Source organism: Glycine max, chromosome 18, assembly GCF_000004515.6.
Source record: "Glycine max cultivar Williams 82 chromosome 18, Glycine_max_v4.0, whole genome shotgun sequence".
NCBI lineage: Eukaryota > Viridiplantae > Streptophyta > Magnoliopsida > Fabales > Fabaceae > Glycine > Glycine max.
In genome coordinates this window covers 57,177,292-57,191,670 of record NC_038254.2, presented here as the reverse complement: position 1 = coordinate 57,191,670, position 14,379 = coordinate 57,177,292, and the positions used below count along the sequence as shown (strand labels likewise).

Sequence of the window (14,379 nt, the reverse complement as noted above, 5' to 3'; positions counted from 1 at the left end):
CCACCAACATGACTATCATTGCCACCACCGCTATCGCAATGGCAGTGGTCATGACGCCGATCACGAAGGTGGTGGTAGTGACGGTTTTGTCGGTGGCAACAACGATGGTGATGACGGTAATCATGGTGGTGGTGGTGGTTGTGATGACGAATCTTTAAAATATTTAATTTTTTTATTGATAAATCTTATAGAGATTTTATGATTAGATGAGACTTTGATTTGAATTTAAAATGTTTTAATCTTGGCCTTTTATTTTAATCTAATGGATGAGAATGATCATTTTTATTTTCACACAAGAAGATCATTCTCATATGATATGTCCTCTCTCTCTGTATATATATATAACGGTAAGACAAAATATCGAGTCCATGGAGACTTTGCTTATATCCAGAGTTATGTATATCTAATGTTTAAGCAATTTGTTATTCATATTGAATCATGTTCATTGATTTAAGTATAAATTAATATAAATTAACTACAAAGCAAGGAACATGAAATGTTAAGAAAACAAACGCTTAGAATTGTGAGATAGTGTTGGTGATGAGTTATGAAGCGTGTTAGGGACTTTACTTACCAGAACTACTTTTGATGCAATCGTAATTAATTTTTTTTTCTTTTTAACATGAATATAATTATTACCTGCATCTAACCTACCGTAATTATGATCCCTCAAGTGGGAGAGCCTAAATCACTTAATAGCACTCCTAATCCCTTAAGAGTTATATTAAATCATTTGCATTATGAACTGTTGTGATTAATCGTCTATGACGTGAAAATTATACTGCAAAGAATCTCTTTATTAATGAGAAAAGAAAACAACTACAAAGAAGAACTCTCTTGAATTCTTTATCTCTCTAAACTCTCTGATGTTTCTTGATGGAATGAAAATTTATAAACCTTAATGACCCTTTTATAATAGGATCCAAAGAATATAAACCTCTAACTTACATGTGGTCCATATTAATTTACTTAAATTAATATATATGGTTTATATTAATTTACCTTAAATAATATTTACTATTTTTAATTTAAGGCATATAATTAACATGAACAAAGATGCATAAACAGGTTAAACAATACCATTTTATCCCTAGACATAGATCACCTAGATGTTCTTTCCAAGTTCTTAGCATATAAATATTTTCCAATGTCTAAATCCTAAAACAGTACATGAAAATGGATGATCAAAGCAGAGACATGTGAATGAGCACATAAAAGAACAATAATATCAATATCATATTAATAGATAATTTATAATCATCACATTATAGAGAGTTTGGTTTGTAGAGCTCCCAACAATGGTTGGATTTTAGCCTCTCATTTTCATGAGAAGCTAATAAATATAAAGCATGAAATGAATGGAAGAAAATGGAGTGAAACGGATCGACCAGAGCTCCAGAAACGGATTTTCCTTGCACCGGCTAATAACGGCTTTGTATGCTTTTTCTTCTCCTTTGTTGTCCTTGCTTCGTTGCTTTCCTCTTGTTGAAGAATTCCCATGAATCTTTTTCTTTTAAAATATCTTCACCACTTGATTGACCAATCAGAACTTCTTCTTTGTGTGCTTAGCGTGATTTTTGCGTTGAGCGTGCATGCCAGCTTGATTAAGTGATCATGCGCTAAGTCGCAGGATGCGCGCTTAACATGTTTGCATGCGTTAAGCCGCAAGATGCGACACTTCTGTTCTTCAATCATCTTTCATATCTTTACAAAAAAATATAACCAAAATTAGTATAAAATGATTAACTTTAACATCTTTTGGATTAAAACTGAAAAGAAGCTAAGTTATTGTTGTTTTAACACAAAAAAAAAGATAATTATTATGTGATTTCAATTTACAAATAATATATACATAACAATTATCAATATTATATAAGCTTTTTACATGCTTTTATAAGCTATGATCGAATTAGATTAAAAATAGTCAAGTTTAATTTGAACTAACAATTTGAAATATAAACTCTATATTTCATCAATTAGGCTCAAATTAGACCAGTCACATACTTAAATGGGTGAGGCAAAAAGGCTTAACCATTTAGAGACTTTGAGTAAATATTCAATTTCATTCTTATAAAAAATTATTTAACTCGATGCGTTTTATTTGTTAAAAAAAGAAGTTACTAAATAGTTTCTCATGATTATAAATGTAGAACATTTTAATCATCTCTATTTATTTTAGTTAACATTTTTAGAGATCAATTTGAATTACTAATAATTCGTTTACAGACTAAATACACATTCATTTTTTGCGCCTAAAGATGCACTAAAAAATATAACGAAAATAATAAAAGGACTAAAATATTTTATGTATGTAATCTTAAGGAATTATTTGATAATTTCTTTCTCTTTAAAGAACAATTAGACAAGCGATCGAATTCTTTTTTTCAAGGTTCGAATTGAATCGATGTCTACTCTTGTCTTTCTTCTAAGCACTAAATTCAATAATTCATGAGCGATTACTATGATAGTTGGCATAGGGAATCTTGGATTAAGGTTGGAAGCACGGCAGATGCCAACATCTATTGTCCAAATTAATAAAGATTAATTAGGAGCCTGGTTTCAACAATATATATATATATATATAACGTACAACAATATCATTATGAAACGACAGTATACAATCTTACACATTACTGCAATCATGTTGAAGATATGCCACGGTCAAACTGTAGGCACTTCTTTTAGGAAGAATTCTGAGTCCTCTTAATTGATAACGTAAGTAGAAGATTAATCCCTTACCGTATACCCAACTCCCGTTGATATAAATTATCTCATTGGACTTCTTTGAAAGTTAAATTATAGACCTTTAATGCATTTTTTTTTATTTTCTTCTAATATACATATTTGTTAATTTTCTTTTTATATTAAACTAACTACTCATTGTGCGTTTTTATAGAAATAATTACTATATATTGGTGAGGTTTTTTATCTATAGAAATTAAACTTAAATTAATATCAGGAGATTTACAGATTCACGCATATCCTCTAATCAAATTATTCTTTACACATATTGTTTTATTTTTCTTTTTCTTTATAAAATATAAAATAACTTTCAAGTTCCAAGGTCTAATATATACCCTTTGACTTATAAATATATTTCATAACGTACAAAGGTGGAAATGGGTGAAAGGGAGTAAAATATCTAATAATCGAATGACTGTAGGACTGAAGTGCTAAATCCAAAAAGGTGTGTGAATATTTATGATACATATGATATGTATTAATGAATAATTTTACACAAAAAGGAAAAAGCTTTACTACAGAAAAAAAAAAGTTGAATTAAATAAAGGATAAAAAAAAGAAAATAATGACTACTTTTTCCTCGAGGAGAGCTGGCGGAAGGGAAACAAAGGTACATTCGATTGTGACGCATCCACCGAAGACCTTCCCACCATGAGTCCTGACTCATCACCTTTTTACTTTTAAATTCTACATTTATTATTCTAAAATATTTTTTAAGGCATCAAAATCCTCACAATACAAAATATAGTATGTTAATCTAAAGCTAGGGCTAGGGTTTCTCTTTCTTAAGTCTCAACATGCATGGCGATTGGAGAGTAAAGTCTTTAATGTTAATGCCACAGTAAAAGCAGAAGAGAAAGGTGCTTATACAATAAGAAACTCGTTTGGTGCTCCTCCATAATCCCCCAATAATTTTAATAGAAACAAAAAGATAGAGGAGAGATAAATTAAGAACAAAAACAAAACAAATAAATTAAATAGACACACCCCCACAAGCTCCTTTATCTTTTCCCGTCCCCCTGTGATCTCTTTCTCTCTGCAACTCTCTCATGTTGATGTGATTCTCCACCCACACACCACCAAAGAACCCATCAAACTTTTACAAAAGAGAAAGAAAGCTCTCTAATTAACAAGAGCTATGGTCTTCCCGTCCCTTCCAATCTATCTAGATCCACCCAACTGGTCACAACAGGTAAGGATTAATTCTTTCATTCTCTCTTCCCTTTCTTCTTTTTCTTATTATAGCTTCTTCATCAATAAAGCTAGCTAAGAATACAATTAATCCCAAAAATCAGATATTCCTACACATACACTTTATCAATCTTTTAATTTTTTTTTCCTGAATATACTCTTTGTATGTGTGTACACTTACAGATATTCAATTCTGTAGTTTCTTTATTTTTTTCTTTTCTTTTTTTTATTATTTGGCTTACACTTGTAAAAAAAAATTCACAGCAACCTAATCAGCTAGCAAGAATTGGCACCCAGAATCCCCAGATTCCACTACCTCCGCAACGGCCACCACCTTCATCGGTGGCGGCCGCTATCGGAAATGGTGGCTATCAGGGCTCTATCAGACCAGGATCAATGGCTGATAGAGCCAGGATGGCAAAGATACACCAACCCGATGCATCACTCAAATGTCCACGATGTGAATCTACAAACACAAAGTTTTGCTACTACAACAACTACAGCCTCTCACAGCCTCGCCACTTTTGCAAGACATGTCGTCGTTACTGGACCAGAGGAGGTGCACTCAGGAGCGTGCCAGTTGGAGGTGGCTGCAGAAGGAACAAAAGAAACAAAGGGAACAGTGCTAGATCAAAGTCTCCTATGAAACCTTCAACAGGTTCTACCTCAGCCAGTGCTAACTCTTCTTCTAGTGGCTGCACCCCTGATCATGTGATGATGACTCATTTGCCAACTCCAACACCAGCTCATCAATTCCCATTCTTGGCCTCTTTACATCATTATAACAGTGACTACGCTTCTGGGGGCATTGGATCTCATTTGGGGGCGATCACAACACCTTTGGTGGCTAGAAATGGCAACACTACTAGTGATGTTGAGTTTCAAATCGGAACTAGTTCAGCTTCATCACTTGGTAATAGTGGTGGAGGGGCTATGTTGTCAAATAATGGCCTTGGTGAGCAATTGAGGTTTAACAATCTGCAACAAGTTCAACATCAGTTCCCTTTCTTTAGTACTAATTTGGAGCCACAACTTGGGGTGTTTCAGTTTGGTGGTGGAGAAAATAACAATGTTGAACCGCCAAATTATGCAAAGAATGGAGGCCGGTTTGATATTCGTTCTAAAATGGATTCTATTTCTAGTGTAAGTGGAACATTACCTCAGCTTAACACAATAAAGCTGGAAGAAAATCAAGGTTTGAGTTTGCCAAAAAATCTCTTGATGACTAGTTCGGGAAATGGTGTACTTTGGAATGGAAGTAGTGGCAATGCATGGAGTGAAGTTCCTAGTTTCACTCCTTCACCTAACCACTTGTTGTGATCATTGGAATTAAACTACTCCAATTCTATTGCTTTTGCTTCATTTCCTAGTCGCCTCAGATTTTTATGATCATAGAAAAATGATCGAATGTATTAGAGTTAGAAGAACCTATTATATCACCTTGCTAACATTGGAACGGAATTCTACCCTATGCATGTGTCTTGTCTTACGAGGATATATAAATGGGAAGGAAGCATAAGAAGATCAGAACACTTTGTGTTACATATCAATGTGACGATAAAATGGTACGCAACTCTTCAAGTAATTTCCTTTTTCCGTCGATGGATGTCGTTGATACTTTTTTGTTGTACTAAGTATGAACACGTTGAGCAAAAGTATTGGTGTGTATTTGTTTATATGCATGTGTTGTTATGACATGAAGGGTTAAGTTGATATTACTAATTGTGTGCAGCTATATATATATATGTGTGTGTGGACTAGTCTAGAGGGCTTTTTATTATGTGATGGTGTCATTTTTTTTTAATATTTGTTCATTGTTAACGATTTGCGCCAGGTATAATGCAACTTATGTAAGTTTAAGAAACTTTAATTTACTCACTAATGTGTCTGACTTCGAATCATTTTTTAGTTTTCGTCTAATTCAATATCCTTAATTCCTATCAATTTATTTGCAAAACAAAGATATGGTATATGTGTAATATACCGGCAATTGAAAGTTACCAACAAAATATTTGAAACAAAGGTAATGGTCATATTTGAGTATAATAATGTGAGAAATTCTAGCAAACCAATAAACATATGTGATATGTAGGGCTTTTTTAGTGATGTGCTCCAGTTCAATATTATCCTGTAACATTCATGGTGGGAGGATCCTCGATCAGTTAGTTTTTTTAAAATATATACTATCATATATAGTTAGAAAGTCAAATGAAATATATTTTAGAGTGTGTGAAATTAATGAATTTTGAAGATGCATTTTCCAACACTTATAAGGTGGCTACCTCTCTGCACCCCCTGCACCTTTTCCTCTCACACATATTATACTAGATATTAGATAATACTACCAAGGAAATTAATGAACTACGTAGTAGGCATCCATATTAATATATATTTTCCTCTTAAGGCCAATGCAAAATTTAACGCATGGAGACTCCCATTTTTGGAGGGCTAGCAAGGTGTTAATGAAATGTGCATGATATTTCTTCCTCGTGCATTAATTTTATCATGTTAAGTTCTAGTTTGTTCTGACCCACTCCTGCTAGTTAGTACGTTCAACTTGCTGTTTTAATCATCTAAATAGAAACTTCAAATTCCTAGACTTCTGTTGGTCTCATATTTTGAGAATCTCTTTTTCATCTTGGTTACTTATTTTTAACCTATCACAGAAAAAGCACTTTGAGTACATCCAAATTGGGACCATGAGAGTGAGAGAAGAGAGTCACGTTGATCTGGTAGAATTGTAGTAATACGAATATGTACTATAATTTGGTGTCGAAAATGATTATCATATTATAAGGAAATTGACCAAATGGATCTATCGTACTTCTTTGTTTTATATGTGAACTGAGAACTGTAGCCATGGAAAAGGAGGATATGTTTCATTTGTTGTTAAAGAAACGCCAAAATACCCCTCAAAACCATGCAACTCCTCTTTCATGCACTATAAAATCTAGATATGACTTTCAATTCAACAACAAACGAACTAATCAATTGAAGACAAAGAATAAAACAAAGGAGAAATAATCAAAATGCTAGATTGCTAATTTAAACCTTTAAAGGTACAAGACAAAAACAGGAAAAAAAATTGAAATTGAAAAAAAAATGAAAGAATAAAAACATTTAAATTTTTATTTTAAGTATTTTTTAACTAATTAAAAAGGCATATCAATTAGTCATGTGTTTATTCTTTTTCTATCTTTTCTCTCGTCATCCTTAATATTGATGGGAGCTTGCTAATACTTCCTTAGCACTCATCTTTTATTCCGTAATTTTTTTTTGTTATAAAATAATGGAATAAAGGCCCAAGGAAATCAATCTGGTAAAGCATATTTGTCATAATCTAATTATGATTATGATGTCATTCATATGATAATTGAAGGAGGCTTTAGAGACGGAATATGGGACATTAAGTTGTTTGCTTTTTGCAATTTTCAAAGCTAGCTAATTGCTTGCTTGCTTAAAAGGAATAAAGGTGTCACAACATAGTCAAAAAAGCGAATCTCTCTCTTTTCCTTCTCTCTCTCTGTTGGAGGAAGCAGTGAAGGGTGGTTTTTGTTGGTCGGTTGGTCGTAGTATATTGATGGGATAGTGATCACAAAAATGTTTATATGGTAATGCATATATCTTTTTCTTTAAACTCGGGATAATTGGTTGAAAATTAAAGATTAATATAATTTCTTGAGGTATTTAATTAAATTTATTTAAAAATTAATTTCTTCTGACGCATATGTATGTTTTTCTGTATGTATTAAATTTAGAATCAAATTCTTCTTTTTTTGAAAGAATAATATTATTAATTAAGACTAAAAGTCTCTGAGAAAGAAACCAGAGCGCTAAATCAACTTAAGTTCAGATACAACAACATCAGAAGTAAAATATAAGACATGAAAATCTACATTTGCCATCAAGTCATGCTTTGCTAACTTATTTGCGAGTTGGTTAACTTCGACCAAGACATGGTTAATTCCAAGAAATGTTGCCTTCGTTGTAATGATCGAATAGCTTCCACGGATGTGTCATGTAAATAAAAATCAATTTCTTGATTATATATTACCAACATGGTAATAATGTAGTGTGTATATATATATATATATATATATGATGATAAAAGCAAAGAAACTTCGAAGAAAGAAAGAGGTGCAGGTCCACTGGAAGTAGTAGTAGAAGTAGTAGCTAGGAGCAGCAGCAACTAAAGGTAACTGTAGCTCGGAATCCCAAGCAAGCTTTTACTATAGCATAGTTGCTGATGATGCCCACATGTCTAGGCGTGAATATGTTTTCTCTGTTTCCTTAGCAGCTTTTGCTTTTTATGACGTCCTTCTTCAGCATGATCATTTTCTCTCTCTTTCCGTGATTCCAATCTATTCCTTCTTGGTTCCAAGGCCTATTGTAGCCCCACATTAGCTCAATCATATATATGTTAGATTCTTCGTTACTTTTAAATAATTATGTATATCTTCTACTGTATAGAAACGTGGGCATGCAACCTTATTGCTAACGTTTATCCGGATATTGAAATAAAGACGTGCTTCTTTTTCTTTCTTTTCTGCAAAAGAGAAACAAGTCTTAGAGTCTGAAACTGGTTTCGTTACTAGCTATCAAATTCACTGAAAGAAAACCATCTAGCTGTTACCTCAGAGATTCTTTCTATTTTAAGTTTATTCTCTAAGGACAAAGGGTATATATATATATATATATATATATATATATATATATATATATATATCGTTGTGAATCTTATATCAATTATATTTAAAGTCACTATATGAACTTTACACATATACTAATTAATTTATGTAGGAAACCGAGTGTAATAAATGTCTCTTCTTTACTTTATTCAGTAATCAAATTAGTATTCAAAAGTAATACATTAAATATATTGATTTTGCAATTATATATAAGAACAATCGGTGTGTTTCCATTTACTGTAAGATACAAAAAGAAAAAGATCCACCGAAAAAGATAAAACTATTTCATTTTAAGAGTAAAAGCCAAAGAAAATTGCTTTTTGTGCATAAGTTGTTTACTTTTTATTAATACCCATATTTATATTTGAATTCAAGATCGACCCAGCTTTAAGTTGTGGTTAAAAAACATTAATCTGTTAACAAGGGAGTTAATAAATGAAATTGTCTATTGGTATAATATATATATATATATATATATATATATATATATATATATATATATATATATATATATATATATATTATTAAATTAATTAAAATGATATCAGTGGAGGTAATACTATTGACAAATATTTTCTCACCATTAGTATATATTTTTTTAGTGTATATATCTCTTATGATATTTAAATTTTTTTATCTTAATTGTTCGTTTCACCACGCTAAATTTTTTTTGACTAATTCAAAATTCAACTAAAAAGTAAATAAAATATGATTAAAAATTATTTCCGTTAAAGATCAAATTTAAGTAATACTTAAATTATTTAACATTAATTTCAACATATTAATTATTTGTGTTGAATCACTTATTTAGAAATAAGGAAAAAGAATATTATAAATTCCTTTTCTCAAATTATAAAGAATATATTCTCTTATAATTAAATATTTTACTTACTATATCATATATAACGGTTAACTAGCATTTAAACAAAAAAAATTAAAAGACATGAACAATCCTTTGTGTTTGTTTTCATTTGAAGTAACTCACATTGTGAATTAATTTCATGTTTTGATTCATTTCATTATTGTACGTCAAATAATAAACACGCATGTATAATACACAGTTTGTTACATCAAGAGACTATTGAATTTTGATCTGGTTTGCATTAAAATTATAGTAGACAACATAACAATGTATTCTTTGAATTTAGAGATATTTTTATATCTTGAACTAGGTAGTATCATTTTAAATTTTGAATCATTAAAAATAAAACATAATGTGAATTATAAATAGTACGTCATTAAAATTTAGTACAATATATCTTTCTTCTTTTTGGTTAATATACAATATTTTATACAATGTAATAAATATTGATTAATATTTTAAAATGAAATCCAAAATGAAATAAGAATAAAAATTGAGCCTAATCTTTAATAGGGGTGTTTGATAGGAGAGAAATTTTCTATTTCCTGAGAATTATAAGTTGAGAAACTTAGTTTCTCATGTTGGATATACATTTTTTTAAAAAAATAATATTCATAAGAAACGATGTTTTTTGGAAATATTTTTTTAATTAATTTTTCACGATGTAAGCTGAAAATCTTATTTTCTTGAGTTTAATTTTTCTTTTATTATCGTAAACATATAATATTACTTTTTATTAAATTATATAATGTGAAAAATAATTAAATAATTCATAAAAATATACTAAATTCTTTGATTTTTGAGAAATTTATTTAAATATTTTCAATTGTAAAAAAAAAGTTTATTCATTCCAAAAAAATATAATTTCCGAAAATGAAAAATCTTTTTTTTTCCTGTAAAACGGCCCCTAAGAGGAAATCAAATCAGAAGGGGAGGTTGAGAAGATGAAAGTTACTCTTATTGTGCATCTCATATATCAGATAAAATCAATCTTAATATAAACTTAATATCTAAGTCCTATTAATATTAATTAATATAATTTTTTAATAACTGCAATCGTGCGTTTCACAATCGCATGTGCTGTCACTTCAATTAATTATGCTTTTATTTAAATTAGTTATAAAAGTATGATCTTTGATTATTATTTTTTTGTTTTTTTGACAGCAGTAATATCTTTGATTTAAGCAAAGACAGACATGAACGGTTCATTTTGTTAACGCTCTATTATTCTGGCCGGGTCTAGATGCACAACCTCTGAAGAGAACTACTGCGGGTAAATAAATGGGCTGGATTAGAAAAAGGGCTTGCCACTTGACAAAAGCGGCTATTGCTTCCTGCACCTCCCTTAAAAAAATCAATTTTGAGTGAGTTGGGCCTATTAAACCCGGAACCAGCGTAGCAGTGGGTTTGGTTTGGTCCAATGAACTGAACTGATTCAAAGAGAACGAGCAACGAGGCAAATGAAAAGCGGCTTCAGTTAAGGTGAGGGCCCCACGTAAGAGTAGAAGATTCTAGAGTTAGACACAGTGTCTCTCTGAAACCTATATATACCTCACTTCTCCTCCTTCCATTCATTCACAGAAAACTGAACCAAGAAACCCAAGTTAAGGTTTTTTGCAATCTTCCCTTCTAAAAAGAAATGGCCGGAAAAGGAGAGGGACTCGCCATCGGAATCGACCTGGGCACCACCTACTCCTGCGTCGGAGTCTGGCAGCACGACCGCGTCGAAATCATCGCCAACGATCAGGGCAACCGTACCACACCCTCTTATGTCGCCTTCACCGATACCGAAAGACTCATCGGAGATGCCGCTAAGAACCAGGTCGCCATGAACCCCATCAACACCGTCTTCGGTAATTCTTCTCAGTCCTCATTATCTGCTCAATAATATTTTTACCTACATTTTTCTAACAAGCTTTTTACATTTTATCGTAATGTTTTATGTTTTATTGTTCTCATTATTTTTTTTATCCGCAAATATTATTTTGTTAGTTTTGTTAGAAATGGACTCGAACACGCGACTTCTCCCCGTACCTTTCGTCAAACACCGGGTCAACCTATATCTCCTTTTAACGAGTATTAGTGTGGAGTTTTGTTGTAAAATCTTAATTACGCGTTTAAGCTGAGTTCATGTTTGGTTCATTTCAATTACGATTATTCAAGCCTTCTTCTTTTTAAGAAATAGGATGACAATTTTCAAGTTTTCAAGGTTCTTGATATTGCGGGTTACAATTGTGGAAGCCTCTGAAAACTTGTGGACCGTTTCGTTATTATTTTATTAAAATGAGCTCAATCCAAAATTACATGTTTGGAAGCAGATGTGGTCCTCTTTGGTTTGTTTATAGGGTTTGAATTGAGATCAATATATATATATATATATATACATATATATATATATATATATATATATATATATATATATATATAAAATATTATATAAAATAGGAATTCTCTTAATCTACCCTAATTTAAGAATTGTTTTTTATTCCCGCGATATACTTGTTTCAATATTCTATATATGTACAGTGTGGAAGGTTTTCATTCTATTGTGGTGTAATTTGTGAGTTGATGATGCTTGGTGTGATTGTTGATAACTGGGGGTTGTCACTTTGCAGATGCGAAGAGGTTGATTGGTAGGAGAGTTAGCGACCCTTCTGTTCAGAGTGATATGAAGTTGTGGCCATTCAAGGTTACTGCTGGTGCTGGTGAAAAACCCATGATTGGTGTCAATTACAAGGGTGAGGAAAAGCAATTCGCTGCTGAGGAAATCTCCTCTATGGTCCTAACAAAGATGCGGGAGATTGCAGAGGCTTACCTTGGGTCGACTGTGAAGAATGCCGTTGTTACTGTGCCTGCTTACTTCAATGATTCTCAGCGTCAAGCCACCAAAGACGCCGGTGTCATTGCTGGCCTCAATGTTATGAGAATAATAAATGAGCCAACTGCTGCTGCAATTGCATACGGGCTTGACAAGAAAGCCACTAGTGTTGGTGAGAAGAATGTCTTGATCTTTGATCTTGGAGGTGGCACCTTTGATGTTTCTCTCCTCACCATTGAGGAGGGTATCTTTGAAGTTAAGGCCACAGCTGGAGACACTCACCTTGGAGGGGAGGATTTTGATAATAGAATGGTGAACCACTTTGTACAAGAGTTCAAGAGGAAGAACAAGAAGGATATTACTGGAAACCCAAGAGCCTTGAGAAGGTTAAGAACCTCTTGTGAGAGAGCAAAGAGGACACTCTCATCCACTGCTCAGACCACCATTGAGATTGATTCTCTGTTTGAGGGCATTGACTTCTATTCAACCATCACTCGTGCCAGGTTTGAGGAGCTCAACATGGACCTCTTCAGGAAATGTATGGAGCCTGTGGAAAAGTGTCTTAGGGATGCAAAGATGGACAAGAGCTCTGTTCATGATGTTGTCCTTGTTGGTGGCTCTACAAGGATTCCTAAAGTTCAGCAGCTGTTGCAGGACTTCTTCAATGGGAAAGATCTTTGCAAGAGCATCAATCCCGACGAAGCAGTTGCTTATGGAGCTGCTGTCCAGGCAGCTATATTGAGCGGTGAAGGCAATGAGAAGGTTCAAGATTTGTTGCTTTTGGATGTCACTCCATTGTCATTGGGTTTGGAGACTGCTGGAGGTGTCATGACTGTATTGATTCCAAGGAATACTACCATTCCTACTAAGAAGGAACAAGTGTTCTCTACATATTCAGATAACCAACCTGGTGTCTTGATTCAAGTTTATGAGGGTGAGAGAACAAGAACCAGGGATAACAACTTGTTGGGTAAGTTTGAGCTGTCAGGCATTCCTCCAGCTCCCCGTGGTGTCCCTCAAATCACTGTTTGCTTCGATATTGATGCTAATGGTATCTTGAATGTCTCTGCCGAGGACAAAACAACTGGCCAGAAGAACAAGATTACCATTACCAATGACAAAGGAAGGTTGTCAAAGGAAGAAATCGAGAAGATGGTTCAAGAAGCTGAGAAATACAAGTCTGAAGATGAGGAGCACAAGAAGAAGGTTGAGGGAAAGAATGCCTTGGAGAACTATGCCTACAACATGAGAAACACAATAAAGGATGAGAAGATCAGTTCAAAGCTTTCCTCTGAAGACAAGACAAAGATTGATAATGCAATTGAGCAGGCCATTCAATGGCTTGATACCAATCAGCTTGCAGAAGCTGATGAATTTGAAGACAAGATGAAGGAGCTTGAGGGCATATGCAATCCCATTATAGCGAAGATGTACCAAGGCGGAGCTGGTACTGGTGGTGACGTCGATGATGATGCTCCACCTGCTGGTGGTAGTGGTGCTGGCCCCAAGATTGAGGAGGTTGATTAAGTGGACTAGTTAGTATTTGGAAGGAATTAGGAAAATAATGTTTGTTAAGGTTTTTGGGTTTAGGCTATATAAATTTTTTGCTTTCATGAATTGTACTGCTGTTTTCAATTTGTCATTTGTTTGATAATTGAAAACTAGCCCCGCTTTGCAAATTGTTACTCTGGATAATATAATTTTAGCGTCCAATTTTGCAATTTCAGTATCAAGCAGATTTAGACAGTGTAGTGCTATTTATTTATACACTAAAAATATAACGTCATCTTCAATGGGAAATATAACGTTGCATAGATCCTATATCAACATCCCTCTAACAGGCAACCCTATATACCACTGCAACAATCGAAAGCTAGGAACTGCATGAATTTACATAATTCAGACACAATAATAGTGTGTTTGGATGGAAAAATTTAAAATTCTGAAAAATTTAAAATTTTAAGAATTTTAAATACTTCAATTAAAATTCTTTTATTTTCAAAATTTTGTGTTTGGATAAACAAAATTAAAATTATGAGGATGAAAAAAAAAGAAAAATTATGGTTGGTGTGCTAGTT

At 32.8% G+C, this 14,379-nt stretch overlaps 2 protein-coding genes across 2 annotated transcripts; both read left to right on the top strand.

Annotated features, from left to right (window-relative positions):
* Positions 1–3,658: 3,658 nt before the first annotated feature.
* Positions 3,659–5,807, top strand: LOC102662809 (dof zinc finger protein DOF2.4). Its single transcript, XM_006602975.4, has 2 exons — positions 3,659–3,934; positions 4,198–5,807. The coding sequence occupies exons 1-2, from the start codon at positions 3,881–3,883 to the stop codon at positions 5,251–5,253; spliced, it is 1,110 nt and encodes a 369-aa protein (XP_006603038.2). The 5' UTR covers positions 3,659–3,880; the 3' UTR covers positions 5,254–5,807.
* A 5,130-nt stretch (positions 5,808–10,937) lies between these two features.
* On the top strand, positions 10,938–14,022 carry LOC100789485 (heat shock cognate 70 kDa protein 2). The gene is made up of 2 exons (XM_003552647.5): positions 10,938–11,336; positions 12,099–14,022. Exons 1-2 carry the CDS (start codon positions 11,123–11,125, stop codon positions 13,826–13,828), a joined length of 1,944 nt encoding a protein of 647 aa, XP_003552695.1. The 5' UTR covers positions 10,938–11,122; the 3' UTR covers positions 13,829–14,022.
* The last annotated feature ends 357 nt before the right edge of the window (positions 14,023–14,379 follow it).

Excerpts from the sequence above, each read along its gene's own strand:
- LOC100789485 (XM_003552647.5), top strand. The coding sequence starts at position 11,123 with ATGGCCGGAAAAGGAGAGGGACTCGCCATCGGAATCGACCTGGGCACC. Across the intron at positions 11,337-12,098 it reads CCCCATCAACACCGTCTTCG|ATGCGAAGAGGTTGATTGGT; the intron begins GTAATTCTTCTC and ends GTCACTTTGCAG.
- LOC102662809 (XM_006602975.4), top strand. The coding sequence starts at position 3,881 with ATGGTCTTCCCGTCCCTTCCAATCTATCTAGATCCACCCAACTGGTCA. Across the intron at positions 3,935-4,197 it reads CACCCAACTGGTCACAACAG|CAACCTAATCAGCTAGCAAG; the intron begins GTAAGGATTAAT and ends AAAAATTCACAG.